This window comes from Ranitomeya variabilis, chromosome 5 (genome assembly GCF_051348905.1).
Source record: "Ranitomeya variabilis isolate aRanVar5 chromosome 5, aRanVar5.hap1, whole genome shotgun sequence".
Classification (NCBI taxonomy): domain Eukaryota; kingdom Metazoa; phylum Chordata; class Amphibia; order Anura; family Dendrobatidae; genus Ranitomeya; species Ranitomeya variabilis.
In genome coordinates, this window is record NC_135236.1 from 682649325 (window position 1) to 682665317 (window position 15993).

Genomic DNA, 15993 nt, shown 5'->3' on the forward strand with positions numbered 1-15993 from the left:
TATACTGGGGACACACCACAAGACCCGTGATATACCAGGGACACCCCACTAGACCTGCCGTATACCGGGGACACACCACAAGACCTGCCGTATACCGGGGACACACCAGAAGACCCCCGTATACCGGTAACACCCCACAAGACCCACTGTATACTGGGAACACCCCACAAGACCCGCCGTATACCAGGTACACCCCACAACACCCACCGTATACCGGGAACACTCCACAAGACCCACCGTATACCGGAGACACACCACAAGACCCACTGTAAACAGGGAACACCCTACAAGGCCCGCCGTATACTAGGGACACACCAGAGGACCTGCCGTATACCGGGAACACCCCACAAGACCCTCCGTATACCGGGGACACACCAGAAGACCCACTGTATACCGGGGACACACCAGAAGACCCGCCGTATACCGGGGACACACAAGAAGACCCGCCGTATACCGGGGACACACAAGAAGACCCGTCGTATACCGGGAACACCCCACAAGACCTGCCGTATACCGGGGACACACCAGAAGACCCTCCGTATACCGGGGACACACAAGAAGACCCGCCGTATACCGGGAACACCCCACAAGACCCTCCGTATACCGGGGACACACCAGAAGACCCGCTGTATACCGGGGACACACCAGAAGACCCGCCGTATACCGGGGACACACCAGAAGACCCGCCGTATACCGGGGACACACAAGAAGACCCGTCGTATACCGGGAACACCCCAGAAGACCTGCCGTATACCGGGAACACCCCAGAAGACCCTCCGTATACCACAAAAACCCCACAGGAGTTTGGGGGTGTCTCCACCTGTAGTTCTGCTCTTGGCCTCTGGGTGTCTCCATCTGCAGATGTAGTTCTGCTCTTGGCCTCTGGGTGTCTCCACCTGCAGATGTAGTTCTGCTCTTGGCCTCTGGGTGTCTCCACCTGCAGATGTAGTTCTGCTCTTGGCCTCTGGGTGTCTCCTGTTCTCAGCCCGCGGATGTAGATCTCACATTGAGCACAAGGTGTCTCCCGTTCTTCTCTAGGTGTCATTTTCACCTTGGCCGCTAGATGTCCCCGCTTGCTGTTCTAGTAGCGGCTTTGTCTCCTCCCGCTGCTGCAGTGCCGCTGCTGGCCACCAGGTGTCGCTCTCTGACCCCGGGGACCAAGCAGCGGATAGAGGGGACGCGGCTGCGGTCGGTGTGCGGGGCCGACCCCGGGATGATGCCGCGCTCTCCTCCCCGGTAACTGCAGGACGGGGGACATGGACCGGGGGCTCCGAGCAGCTCCGGCCGCCTGCACCATCCTCCTCCTGGGGGTCTGGCTCCAGCTGCACCGGGTGGCGGCGGAAGGTAGGTGCGGGGTCCTGCGGCTGAGGATGGGGGGATGCGAGGCCGGTGGTCGCTGCCCGGGAGCCAGGACGTGCCCCATACTGTCTGCAGGTGACACTGGTACCTCCAAGGGTCTCTGCGCCCCCTGACGCCGGGGGTCTCTGTGCCTCCTGACGCCGGGGGTCTCTGTGTCGCCTGACGCCGGGGGTCTCTGTGCCTCCTGACTCTGGGGTCTCTGCGTCGTCTGACTCTGGGGTCTCTGTGCCTCCTGACTCTGGGGGTCTCTGTGCCTCCTGACTCTGGGGTCTCTGCGTCGCCTGACTCTGGGGTCTCTGTGCCTCCTGACGCCGGGGGTCTCTGTGCCTCCTGACGCCGGGGGTCTCTGCGCCTCCTGACTCTGGGGTCTCTGCGCCTCCTGACTCTGGGGTCTCTGCGTCGCCTGACGCCGGGGGTCTCTGTGTCGCCTGACGCCGGGGGTCTCTGTGCCTCCTGACGCCGGGGGTCTCTGTGCCTCCTGACGCCGGGGGTCTCTGTGCCTCCTGACGCCGGGGGTCTCTGCGCCTCCTGACTCTGGGGTCTCTGCGTCGCCTGACGCCGGGGGTCTCTGCGCCTCCTGACGCCGGGGGTCTCTGTGCCTCCTGACGCCGGGGGTCTCTGTGCCTCCTGACGCCGGGGGTCTCTGTGCCTCCTGACTCTGGGGTCTCTGTGCCTCCTGACTCTGGGGTCTCTGTGCCTCCTGACTCTGGGGGTCTCTGTGCCTCCTGACTCTGGGGTCTCTGCGTCGCCTGACTCTGGGGTCTCTGTGCCTCCTGACGCCGGGGGTCTCTGTGTCGCCTGACGCCGGGGGTCTCTGTGCCCCCTGACGCCGGGGGTCTCTGTGCCTCCTGACTCTGGGGTCTCTGTGCCTCCTGACTCTGGGGTCTCTGTGCCTCCTGACTCTGGGGTCTCTGCGTCGCCTGACTCTGGGGTCTCTGTGCCTCCTGACGCCGGGGGTCTCTGTGCCTCCTGACGCCGGGGGTCTCTGCGCCTCCTGACTCTGGGGTCTCTGCGTCGCCTGACTCTGGGGTCTCTGCGCCTCCTGACGCCGGGGGTCTCTGTGTCGCCTGACGCCGGGGGTCTCTGTGTCGCCTGATGCCGGGGGTCTCTGTGTCGCCTGACGCCGGGGGTCTCTGTGTCGCCTGACGCCGGGGGTCTCTGTGTCGCCTGATGCCGGGGGTCTCTGTGTCGCCTGACGCCGGGGGTGTCTCTGTGTCGCCTGACGCCGGGGGTCTCTGTGCCGCCTGACGCCGGGGGTGTCTCTGTGTCGCCTGACGCCGGGGGTCTCTGTGTCGCCTGATGCCGGGGGTCTCTGTGTCGCCTGACGCCGGGGGTGTCTCTGTGTCGCCTGACGTCGGGGGTCGCACCCTTGATTTTGGGGTTCTCCTTATCATGGCCCTGTTGCAGGGGGTCTCTGTGTCCCTCCCTGTGTTGGGGGTCTCCAGTAGGCTCTGCGAGATGCTAGTATTTGCCCCGGACAGGTGGGTGCTGATGGCTGCGCTGCTCCAGGGTGGGCATAAATGTCGCCACTCCCATCCCTGGAGTGACGGGCGTCTATAATACTCGATATATGAAGATGTCTGAGCCCCCCGCATCCTCCCATCCGTAGGCGGCGTCCACTGGTGGCGGCCTTACACCACTGCGTCCGGCGCTCGGCATTGTGCTTGGTGATGTACGGCTGCAGCAGGTGTTTGTACCACAGGAGGGCTGCACTCTGCAGTTACGGGGGCGGCTGTAATGTCCTCAGCACTCGGACCCCCGCTCTGTAACGGGGTCTGTGTGGGGTCACATAATGGATCTGTGCAGGCGACCCCTCCCCCATCACGCTGCCTCACCCGCGGGGTCGGGCTTTGGGGTGTGATGCTCTGCAGGTCGCCCTCGCTGCGGTCACTGGCGGCTCCCCGGAGGCAGAGCTTGTTATTGTCTGTTTACCACCACGTTGCCTGACAAAGCTCCGTAATTACTGCTCTGTGCCGCGCCGAGGGACGTGCTGCTCTGCGAGCTCTGCTGCCCCTCCCCCGCATCGCCGACAACCAGCATGGAAACTAGTGGGAGGTTGTCAGCCCCGCCCCCTGGTGATGACATCACTGATATAATGATGAGACCCCGCCCCTCGTCTGTCACTGCTGACAACCTGCCTGGTTACCTGTGAGAGGTTGTCAGCCCCGGACTCCACATCTCCGTCTCATTCGCTAATCTAGTAATATAATTCTCACACATTTCATATTAAACCCGAACTCCGAGGGCTAAACGTGTGTATCCCCCCAAACGGGCGGGGGTCCGAGATTAACGATCATAACACAGTCCGGCAACACACCCACCCAACACATAACATACCTGGTGTCAACCTCCAGAGCTGCACTCACTATTCTGCTGGTGCAGTCACTGTGTACATACATTACTGATCCTGAGTTATATCCTGTATTATACCCCAGAGCTGCACTCACTATTCTGCTGGTGCGGTCACTGTGTACATACATTACATTACTGATCCTGAGTTACCTCCTGTATATACTCCAGAGCTGCACTCACTATTCTGCTGGTGCAGTCACTGTGTACATACATTACATTACTGATCCTGAGTTACATCCTGTATTATACCCCAGAGCTGCACTCACTATTCTGCTGGTGCAGTCACTGTGTACATACATTACATTACTGATCCTGAGTTACATCCTGTATTATACCCCAGAGCTGCACTCACTATTCTGCTGGCGCAGTCACTGTGTAGATACATTGCATTACTGATCCTGAGTTACATCCTGTATTATACCCCAGAGCTGCACTCACTGTTCTGCTGGTGCAGTCACTGTGTAGATACATTGCATTACTGATCCTGAGTTACATCCTGTATTATACCCCAGAGCTGCACTCACTATTCTGCTGGCGCAGTCACTGTGTAGATAAATTGCATTACTTATCCTGAGTTACATCCTGTATTATACTCCAGAGCTGCACTCACTATTCTGCTGGCGCAGTCACTGTGTACATACATTACATTACTGATCCTGAGTTACATCCTGTATTATACCCCAGAGCTGCACTCACTATTCTGCTGGTGCAGTAACTGTGTACATACATTACATTACTGATCCTGAGTTACATCCAGTATTATACCCCAGAGCTGCACTCACTATTCTGCTGGTGCAGTCACTGTGTACATACATTACATTACTGATCCTGAGTTACATCCTGTATTATACCCCAGAGCTGTACTCACTATTCTGCTGGTGCAGTCACTGTGTACATACATTACAGTACTGATCCTGAGTTACATCCTGTATTATACCCCAGAGCTGCACTCACTATTCTGCTGGTGCAGTCACTGTGTACATACATTACATTACTGATCCTGAGTTACATCCTGTATTATTCCCCAGAGCTGCACTCACTATTCTGCTGATCCTGAGTTACCTCCTGTATTATATACCCCAGAGCTGCACTCACTATTCTGCTGGTGCAGTCACTGTGTACATACATTACATTACTGACCCTGAGTTACCTCCTGTATTATACTCCAGAGCTGCACTCACTATTCTGCTGGTGCAGTCACTGTGTGCATACATTACATTACTGATCCTGAGTTACATCCTGTATTATACCCCAGAGCTGCACTCACTATTCTGCTGGTGCAGTCACTGTGTACATACATTACATTACTGATCCTGAGTTACCTCCTGTATTATACCCCAGAGCTGCACTCACTATTCTGCTGGTGCAGTCACTGTGTACATACATTACATTACTGATCCTGAGTTACCTCCTGTATTATACTCCAGAGCTCCAGAGCTGCACTCACTATTCTGCTGGTGCAGTCACTGTGTACATACATTACATTACTGATCCTGAGTTACATCCTGTATTATACTCCAGAGCTGCACTCACTATTCTGCTGGTGCAGTCACTGTGCATACATTACATTACTGATCCTGAGTTACATCCTGTATTATACCCCAGAGCTCCAGAGCTGCACTCACTATTCTGCTGGTGCAGTCACTGTGTACATACATTACATTACTGATCCTGAGTTACATCCTGTATTATACCCCAGAGCTGCGCTCACTATTCTGCTGGTGCAGTCACTGTGTACATACATTACATTACTGATCCTGAGTTACATCCTGTTTTATACCCCAGAGCTGCGCTCACTATTCTGCTGGTGCAGTCACTGTGTACATACATTACATTACTGATCCTGAGTTACATCCTGTTTTATACCCCAGAGCTGCGCTCACTATTCTGCTGGTGCAGTCACTGTGTACATACATTACATTACTGATCCTGTACAGATCCCGAGCTGCATCATACATTACCTCCACCATATTTTACTGTTGGTATGATGTTCCTTTTCTGAAGTGCTGTGTTACTTCTACGCCAGATGTAATGGGACGTTCACCTTCCAAACAGATCATCTTTTGTCTCGTCAGTACACAGAGTATTCTCTCCCAAAAGTCTTGGTGATCAAAGTGTTTTATGGCAAAGCTGAGACGAGCCTTTACGTTCTTATTGCTCAGCAGTGGTTTTCGTCTTGGCTCTCTGCCATGCAGCCATTTTTTCCAGTTTCTTTCTTATGGTGGAGTCATGACCTTAACTGAGGCAAGTGCGGTCTGCAGTTCTTTGGATGTTGTTGTGGGGTCTTTTGTGACCTCTTGGATTTGTTTGCGCTGCGCTCTTCGGGTAATTTTAGTCCGCCAGCCACTCTGGGAAGGCTCATAACTGTTCCATGTTTTTGCCATTTGTGGATAATGGCTCTCACTGTGGTTCTCTGGAGACCTGAAGCTTTAGAAATGGCTTTATAACCTTTTCCAGACTGATAGATCTCAATTACTTTGTTTCTCATGTATTACAGAATTTCTTTGGATCGAGGCATGATGTCTAGCTTTTGAGGATCTTTTGGTCTTCTTAACTTTGTCAGGCAGGTCCTATTTAAGTGATATCTTGATGGAGAACAAGTGTGGCAGTAATCAGGCCTGGGTAGCTGGGGAGTGTGAGCTCCGCTTCCCAAAGATGTGATAAACCAAAGATAATTTATGTTTTAAGGGGGGAATCATTTTTTTCACACAGGACCCTGTAGGTTTGGGTTTATTTTTCCCTTAATAATAAAGACCTTTGTTTATAAACTTCATGTTGTGAATCCTTGTGTTATCTCTGGCTAATATTTACATTTGTTTGGTGATCGGAAACATTTAAGTGGGAGAAACATGGAAAAGAATAGGAAATCAGGAAGGGGGCAAATACTTTATCACACAACTGTGTCCAGTGCAAGAGAAGTGGTACTGTGCAGTGTATATATACAGGAGGAGTGGTACTGTGCAGTGTATATATACAGGAGGATAGGTACTGTGCAGTGTATATATACAGGACAGGAGGAGTGGTACTGTGCAGTGTATATATACAGGGGGAGTGGTACTGTGCAGTGTATATACAGGAGGAGTGGTACTGTGCAGTGTATATATGCAGGACAGGAGGAGTGGTACTGTGCAGTGTATATATACAGGAGGAGTGGTATTGTGCAGTGTATATATACAGGAGGAGTGGTACTGTGCAGTGTATATATACAGGAGGATAGGTACTGTGCAGTGTATATATACAGGACAGGAGGAGTGGTACTGTGCAGTGTATATATACAGGGGGAGTGGTACTGTGCAGTGTATATACAGGAGGAGTGGTACTGTGCAGTGTATATATGCAGGACAGGAGGAGTGGTACTGTGCAGTGTATATATACAGGAGGAGTGGTATTGTGCAGTGTATATATACAGGAGGAGTGGTACTGTGCAGTGTATATATACAGGAGGATAGGTACTGTGCAGTGTATATATACAGGACAGGAGGAGCGGTACTGTGCAGTGTATATATACAGGAGGAGTGGTACTGTGCAGTGTATATATACAGGAGGAGTGGTACTGTGCAGTGTATATATACAGGAGGAGTGGTACTGTGCAGTGTATATATACAGGAGGAGTGGTACTGTGCAGTGTATATATACAGGAGGAGAGGTACTGTGCAGTGTATATATACAGGAGGAGTGGTACTGTGCAGTGTATATATACAGGAGGAGTGGTACTGTGCAGTGTATATATACAGGAGGAGTGGTACTGTGCAGTGTATATATACAGGAGGAGTGGTACTGTGCAGTGTATATATACAGGAGGAGTGGTACTGTGCAGTGTATATATACAGGAGGAGTGGTACTGTGCAGTGTATATATACAGGAGGAGTGGTACTGTGCAGTGTATATATACAGGAGGAGAGGTACTGTGCAGTGTATATATACAGGAGGAGAGGTACTGTGCAGTGTATATATACAGGACAGGAGGAGTGGTACTGTGCAGTGTATATATACAGGAGGAGTGGTACTGTGCAGTGTATATATACAGGAGGAGTGGTACTGTGCAGTGTATATATACAGGAGGAGTGGTACTGTGCAGTGTATATATACAGGAGGAGTGGTACTGTGCAGTGTATATATACAGGAGGAGTGGTACTTTGCAGTGTATATATACAGGAGGAGGGGTGCTGTGCAGTGTATATATACAGGAGGAGTGGTACTGTGCAGTGTATATATACAGGAGGAGTGGTACTGCGCAGTGTATATATACAGGAGGAGTGGTACTGTGCAGTGTATATATACAGGAGGAGTGGTACTGTGCAGTGTATATATACAGGAGGAGTGGTACTGTGCAGTGTATATATACAGGAGGAGTGGTACTGTGCAGTGTATATATACAGGAGGAGTGGTACTGTGCAGTGTATATATACAGGAGGAGCGGTACTGTGCAGTGTATATATACAGGAGGAGTGGTACTGTGCAGTGTATATATACAGGACAGGAGGAAGGGTACTGAGCAGTGTATATATACAGGAGGAGTGGTACTGTGCAGTGTATATATACAGGAGGAGTGGTACTGTGCAGTGTATATATACAGGAGGAGTGGTACTGTGCAGTGTATATATACAGGAGGAGCGGTACTGTACAGTGTATATATACAGGAGGAGTGGTACTGTGCAGTGTATATATACAGGAGGAGTGGTACTGTGCAGTGTATATATACCGGAGGAGCGGTACTGTGCAGTGTATATATACAGGAGGAGTGGTACTGTGCAGTGTATATATACAGGAGGAGTGGTACTGTGCAGTGTATATATACAGGACAGGAGGAGTGGTACTGTGCAGTGTATATATACAGGAGGAGTGGTACTGTGCAGTGTATATATACAGGAGGAGTGGTACTGTGCAGTGTATATATACAGGAGGAGCGGTACTGTGCAGTGTATATATACAGGAGGAGCGGTACTGTGCAGTGTATATATACAGGACAGGAGGAGCGGTACTGTGCAGTGTATATATACAGGAGGAGTGGTACTGTGCAGTGTATATATACAGGAGGAGTGGTACTGTGCAGTGTATATATACAGGAGGAGCGGTACTGTGCAGTGTATATATACAGGAGGAGCGGTACTGTGCAGTGTATATATACAGGAGGAGTGGTACTGTGCAGTGTATATATGCAGGAGGAGTGGTACTGTGCAGTGTATATATGCAGGAGGAGTGGTACTGTGCAGTGTATATATGCAGGAGGAGTGGTACTGTGCAGTGTATATATACAGGAGGAGCAGTACTGTGCAGTGTTTATATACAGGAGGAGCGGTACTTGCAGTGTATATATACAGGAGGAGTGGTACTGTGCAGGGTATATATACAGGAGGAGTGGTACTGTGCAGTGTATATATACAGGAGGAGTGGTACTGTGCAGTGTATATATATATACGGGGAGTGGTACTATGCAGTGTATATATACAGGAGGAGTGGTACTGTGCAGTGTATATATACAGGAGGAGTGGTACTGTGCAGTGTATATATACAGGACAGGAGGAGCGGTACTGTGCAGTGTATATATACAGGACAGGAGGAGTGGTACTGTGCAGTGTATATATACAGGAGGAGTGGTACTGTGCAGTGTATATATACAGCAGGAGTGGTACTGTGCAGTGTATATATACAGGAGGAGCGGTACTGTGCAGTGTATATATACAGGAGGAGCGGTACTGTGCAGTGTATATATACAGGAGGAGTGGTACTGTGCAGTGTATATATGCAGGAGGAGTGGTACTGTGCAGTGTATATATGCAGGAGGAGTGGTACTGTGCAGTGTATATATGCAGGAGGAGTGGTACTGTGCAGTGTATATATACAGGAGGAGTGGTACTGTGCAGTGTATATATATATATACAGGGGAGTGGTACTATGCAGTGTATATATACAGGAGGAGTGGTACTGTGCAGTGTATATATACAGGAGGAGTGGTACTGTGCAGTGTATATATACAGGACAGGAGGAGCGGTACTGTGCAGGGTATATATACAGGACAGGAGGAGTGGTACTGTGCAGTGTATATATACAGGAGGAGTGGTACTGTGCAGTGTATATATACAGGAGGAGTGGTACTGTGCAGTGTATATATACAGGAGTAGTGGTACTGTGCAGTGTATATATACAGGAGGAGTGGTACTGTGCAGTGTATATATACAGGAGGAGTGGTACTGTGCAGTGTATATATACAAGGCAGGAGGAGCGGTACTGTGCAGTGTATATATACAGGACAGGAGGAGTGGTACTGTGCAGTGTATATATACAAGGCAGGAGGAGCGGTACTGTGCAGTGTATATATACAGGTGGAGTGGTACTGTGCAGTGTATATATACAGGAGGAGTGGTACTGTGCAGTGTATATATACAAGGCAAGAGGAGCGGTACTGTGCAGTATATATATACAGGACAGGAGGAGTGGTGCTGTGCAGTGTATATATACAGGACAGGAGGAGTGGTACTGTGCAGTGTATATATACAGGAGGAGTGGTACTGTGCAGTGTATATATACAGAAGGAGCGGTACTGTGCAGTGTATATATACAGGACAGGAGGAGTGGTACTGTGCAGTGTATATATACAGGAGGAGTGGTATTGTGCAGTGTATATATACAGGAGGAGTGGTACTGTGCAGTGTATATATACAGGAGATGGGGTACTGTGCAGTGTATATATACAGGACAGGAGGAGTGGTACTGTGCAGTGTATATATACAGGGGGAGTTGTACCGTGCAGTGTATATATACAGGAGTAGTGGTACTGTGCAGTGTATATATACAGGAGGAGTGGTACTGTGCAGTGTATATATACAGGAGGAGTGGTACTGTGCAGTGTATATATACAGGAGGAGTGGTACTGTGCGGTGTATATATACAGGAGGAGTGGTACTGTGCAGTGTATATATACAGGACAGGAGGAGTGGTACTGTGCAGTGTATATATACAGGAGGAGTGGTACTGTGCAGTGTATATATACAGGAGGAGTGGTACTGTGCAGTGTATATATACAGGGGGAGTGGTACTGTGCAGTGTATATATACAGGAGGAGTGGTACTGTGCAGTGTATATATACAGGACAGGAGGAGTGGTACTGTGCAGTGTATATATACAGGAGGAGTGGTACTGTGCAGTGTATATATACAGGAGGAGTGGTACTGTGCAGTGTATATATACAGGACAGGAGGAGTGGTACTGTGCAGTGTATATATACAGGACAGGAGGAGTGGTACTGTGCAGTGTATATATACAGGAGGAGTGGTACTGTGCAGTGTATATATACAGGAGGAGTGGTGCTGTGCAGTGTATATATACAGGAGGAGTGGTACTGTGCAGGGTATATATATATATATATATATATATGAGTGGTGCTGTGCAGTGTATATATATATATATTTATAGGAGTGGTACTGTGCAGTGTATATATACAGGAGGAGTGGTACTGTGCAGTGTATATATACAGGTGGAGTGGTACTGTGCAGTGTATATATACAGGAGGGGTGGTACTGTGCAGTGTATATATACAGGAGGAGCGGTACTGTGCAGTGTATATATACAGGAGGAGTGGTACTGTGCAGTGTATATATACAGGAGGAGTGGTACTGTGCAGTGTATATATACAGGAGGAGTGGTACTGTGCAGTGTATATATACAGGAGGAGTGGTACTGTGCAGTGTATATATACAGGAGGAGTGGTACTGTGCAGTGTATATATACAGGAGGAGTGGTACTGTGCAGTGTATATATACAGGACAGGAGGAGTGGTGCTGTGCAGTGTATATATACAGGAGGAGTGGTACTGTGCAGTGTATATATACAGGACAGGAGGAGTGGTACTGTGCAGTGTATATATACAGGAGGAGTGGTACTGTGCAGTGTATATATACAGGAGGAGTGGTACTGTGCAGTGTATATATACAGGAGGAGTGGTACTGTGCAGTGTATATATACAGGAGGGGTGGTACTGTGCAGTGTATATATACAGGAGGAGTGGTACTGTGCAGTGTATATATACAGGAGGAGTGGTACTGTGCAGTTGTATATATACAGGAGGAGTGGTACTGTGCAGTGTATATATACAGGAGGAGTGGTACTGTGCAGTGTATATATACAGGAGGAGTGGTACTGTGCAGTGTATATATACAGGAGGAGTGGTGCTGTGCAGTGTATATATACAGGACAGGAGGAGTGGTACTGTGCAGTGTATATATACAGGAGTGGTACTGTGCAATGTATATATACAGGAGGAGTGGTACTGTGCAGTGTATATATACAGGACAGGAGGAGTGGTGCTGTGCAGTGTATATATACAGGAGGAGTGGTACTGTGCAGTGTGTATATACAGGGGGAGTGGTACTGTGCAGTGTATATATACAGGAGGAGTGGTACTGTGCAGTGTATATATACAGGACAGGAGGAGTGGTACTGTGCAGTGTATATATACAGGAGGAGTGGTACTGTGCAGTGTATATATACAGGATAGGAGGAGTGGTACTGTGCAGTGTATATATACAGGAGGAGTGGTACTGTGCAGTGTATATATACAGGACAGGAGGAGTGGTACTGTGCAGTGTATATATACAGGAGGAGTGGTACTGTGCAGTGTATATATACAGGAGGAGTGGTACTGTGCAGTGTATATATACAGGAGGAGTGGTACTGTGCAGTGTATATATACAGGAGGGGTGGTACTGTGCAGTGTATATATACAGGAGGAGTGGTACTGTGCAGTGTATATATACAGGAGGAGTGGTACTGTGCAGTGTATATATACAGGAGGAGTGGTACTGTGCAGTGTGTATATACAGGGGGAGTGGTACTGTGCAGTGTATATATACAGGAGGAGTGGTACTGTGCAGTGTATATATACAGGACAGGAGGAGTGGTACTGTGCAGTGTATATATACAGGAGGAGTGGTACTGTGCAGTGTATATATACAGGACAGGAGGAGTGGTACTGTGCAGTGTATATATACAGGACAGGAGGAGTGGTACTGTGCAGTGTATATATACAGGAGGAGTGGTACTGTGCAGTGTATATATACAGGACAGGAGGAGTGGTACTGTGCAGTGTATATATACAGGAGGAGTGGTACTGTGCAGTGTATATATACAGGAGGAGTGGTACTGTGCAGTGTATATATACAGGAGGAGTGGTACTGTGCAGTGTATATATACAGGAGGAGTGGTACTGTGCAGTGTATATATACAGGAGGAGTGGTACTGTGCAGTGTATATATACAGGAGGAGTGGTACTGTGCAGTGTATATATACAGGAGGAGTGGTACTGTGCAGTGTATATATACAGGAGGAGTGGTACTGTGCAGTGTATATATACAGGAGGAGTGGTACTGTGCAGTGTATATATACAGGAGGAGTGGTACTGTGCAGTGTATATATACAGGAGGAGTGGTACTGTGCAGTGTATATATACAGGAGGAGCGGTACTGTGCAGTGTATATATACAGGAGGAGTGGTGCTGTGCAGTGTATATATACAGGAGGAGTGGTACTGTGCAGTGTATATATACAGGAGGAGTGGTACTGTGCAGTGTATATATACAGGAGGAGCGGTACTGTGCAGTGTATATATACAGGAGGAGTGGTGCTGTGCAGTGTATATATACAGGAGGAGTGGTACTGTGCAGTGTATATATACAGGAGGAGTGGTACTGTGCAGTGTATATATACAGGAGGAGTGGTACTGTGCAGTGTATACGGTTCTTGGTGCGGATCTTCGCCGTGTACTCGGTTTCTCGGTGGCTCCGGGGAATCTGTCGTCCTGGTTCCGGCTCCGCTGTTTTCTCCGCTCTGTGACTTTTCTTACAAACCCGATGAGACAGTGTGTGACTGCGGGGGTCTCCCCCGCTCCTTCGTCTGCACATTATGGGGGACGGCTCTTGTTAAGATGAATTCAGGCTCAAATTCTGATGAAAAGTCTTTTATTTCTGATACAAAAAAGTAAAACCGCAGCAGAAACCTCGTCCTGTGGCTGTAATATGGGGGGGACGCAGCTCCGGCCTGATGGAGCCATGGGGGGGGGGGGGTGAGGTGGCCGGGCAGTGATCTCATGTAGGAAAAGTGTCTGCCCCTTGTTGGCAGATTGCAAGTGCTGGTTTTAGAATTGTGCCCTTTAATGTGAATGCAGAATGAGCGCTGCTCTGGAGGTGCCTGGAGTACATGGTCTGATGTGAATGCAGAATTATGAGTTCTGCTCTGGAGGTGACTGGAGTACAAGGTCTGATGAGAATGCAGAATTATGAGCTCTGCTCTGGAGTACAAGGTCTGATGTGAATGCAGGATTATGAGCGCTGCTCTGGAGGTGACTGGAGTACAAGGTCTGATGTGAATGTAGAATTATGAGCTCTGCTCTGGAGGTGACTGGAGTACAAGGTCTGATGTGAATGCAGAATTATGAGCTCTGCTCTGGAGGTGTCTGGAGTACAAGGTCTGATGAGAATGCAGAATTATGAGCTCTGCGCTGGAGGTGCCTGGAGTACAAGGTCTGATGTGAATGCAGAATTATGAGCGCTGCTCTGGAGGTGACTGGAGTACAAGGTCTGATGAGAATGCAGAATTATGAGCGCTGCTCTGGAGGTTCCTGGAGTACAAGGTCTGATGTGAATGCAGAATTATGAGCTCTGCTCTGGAGGTGCCTGGAGTACAAGGTCTGATGTGAATGCAGAATTATGATTGTTGCTCTGGAGGTTCCTGGAGTACAAGGTCTGATGTGAATGCAGAATTATGAGCTCTGCTCTGGAGGTGCCTGGAGTACAAGGTCTGATGTGAATGCAGAATTATGAGCTCTGCTCTGGAGGTGCCTGGAGTACAAGGTCTGATGTGAATGCAGAATTATGAGCTCTGCTCTGGAGGTGCCTGGAGTTCAAGGTCTGATGAGAATGCAGAATTATGAGCGCTGCTCTGGAGGTGACTGGAGTGCAAGGTCTGATGTGAATGCAGAATTATGGGCGCTGCTCTGGAGGTGACTGGAGTACAAGGTCTGATGTGAATGCAGAATTATGAGCGCTGCTCTGGAGGTGCCTGGAGTACAAGGTCTGATGTGAATGCAGAATTATGAGCGCTGCTCTGGAGGTTCCTGGAGTACAAGGTCTGATGTGAATGCAGAATTATGAGCGCTGCTCTGGAGGTGACTGGAGTACAAGGTCTGATGTGAATGCAGAATTATGAGCGCTGCTGTGGAGGTGCCTGGAGTACAAGGTCTGATGTGAAAGCAGAATTTTGAGATCTGCTCTGGAGGTGACTGGAGTACAAGGTCTGATGTGAATGCAGAATTATGAGCGCTGCTCTGGAGGTGACTGGAGTACAAGGTCTGATGTGAATGCAGAATTATGAGCGCTGCTGTGGAGGTGCCTGGAGTACAAGGTCTGATGTGAAAGCAGAATTTTGAGATCTGCTCTGGAGGTGCCTGGAGTACAAGGTCTGATGTGAATGCAGAATTATGAGCGCTGCTCTGGAGGTTCCTGGAGTACAAGGTCTGATGTGAATGCAGAATTATGAGCGCTGCTCTGGAGGTGACTGGAGTACAAGGTCTGATGTGAATGCAGAATTATGAGCGCTGCTGTGGAGGTGCCTGGAGTACAAGGTCTGATGTGAAAGCAGAATTTTGAGATCTGCTCTGGAGGTGACTGGAGTACAAGGTCTGATGTGAATGCAGAATTATGAGCGCTGCTCTTGAGGTGCCTGGAGTACAAGGTATGATGTGAATGCAGAATTATGAGCGCTGCTCTGGAGGTTCCTGGAGTACAAGGTCTGATGTGAATGCAGAATTATGAGCGCTGCTCTTGAGGTGCCTGGAGTACAAGGTATGATGTGAATGCAGAATTATGAGCGCTGCTCTGGAGGTTCCTGGAGTACAAGGTCTGATGTGAATGCAGAATTATGAGCGCTGCTCTGGAGGTGTGGAGTCCTGTCTGACCGTATTTAGAGGTCGGGAATCTTCGCCCTTCATTATCACACTTGCACGGTCTCTTCTCCTAGGGTGGTGGCCCCTCATCCTGTGACTGTCCCATAAATCCGTGCGGCGGTGTTCGCACATTGCGCCGTCACCTCAGATATAATCAGCCGCTGTGAAGTGCGACCGCCAGACTGAAATCATCAGGAAACCAGCGAAGCGGCGGCGATGTTACCGTGTAAAATAAGGACGTCGCTCCGCAAATGATCAGGTTGTTATGGCGACGCAGCGAGTGTCATCCACCGGAGATGTCGGACATGGTTTATGTAGAACACAAGCTGATTTAAAGGGCCGGTAACC

General features: G+C 49.5%; 1 protein-coding gene across 7 annotated transcripts in view; it reads left to right on the plus strand.

The window, feature by feature from the left end:
- Window positions 1–1116: 1116 nt before the first annotated feature.
- KIAA1549 (KIAA1549 ortholog) overlaps window positions 1117–15993 on the plus strand; it is a 57755-nt gene continuing 42878 nt past the window's right edge. For 4 of the 7 annotated variants that reach the window (XM_077267169.1, XM_077267173.1, XM_077267171.1 and 1 more), the window contains exon 1: window positions 1118–1344. In XM_077267169.1, the coding sequence (XP_077123284.1) occupies window positions 1257–1344 (88 nt within the window). In that variant the 5' untranslated portion in view covers window positions 1118–1256. Of the gene's footprint in view, window positions 1345–15993 lie in introns of all 7 variants that reach the window. The other 3 variants (XM_077267168.1, XM_077267172.1, XM_077267170.1) reach the window with 1 other exon arrangement.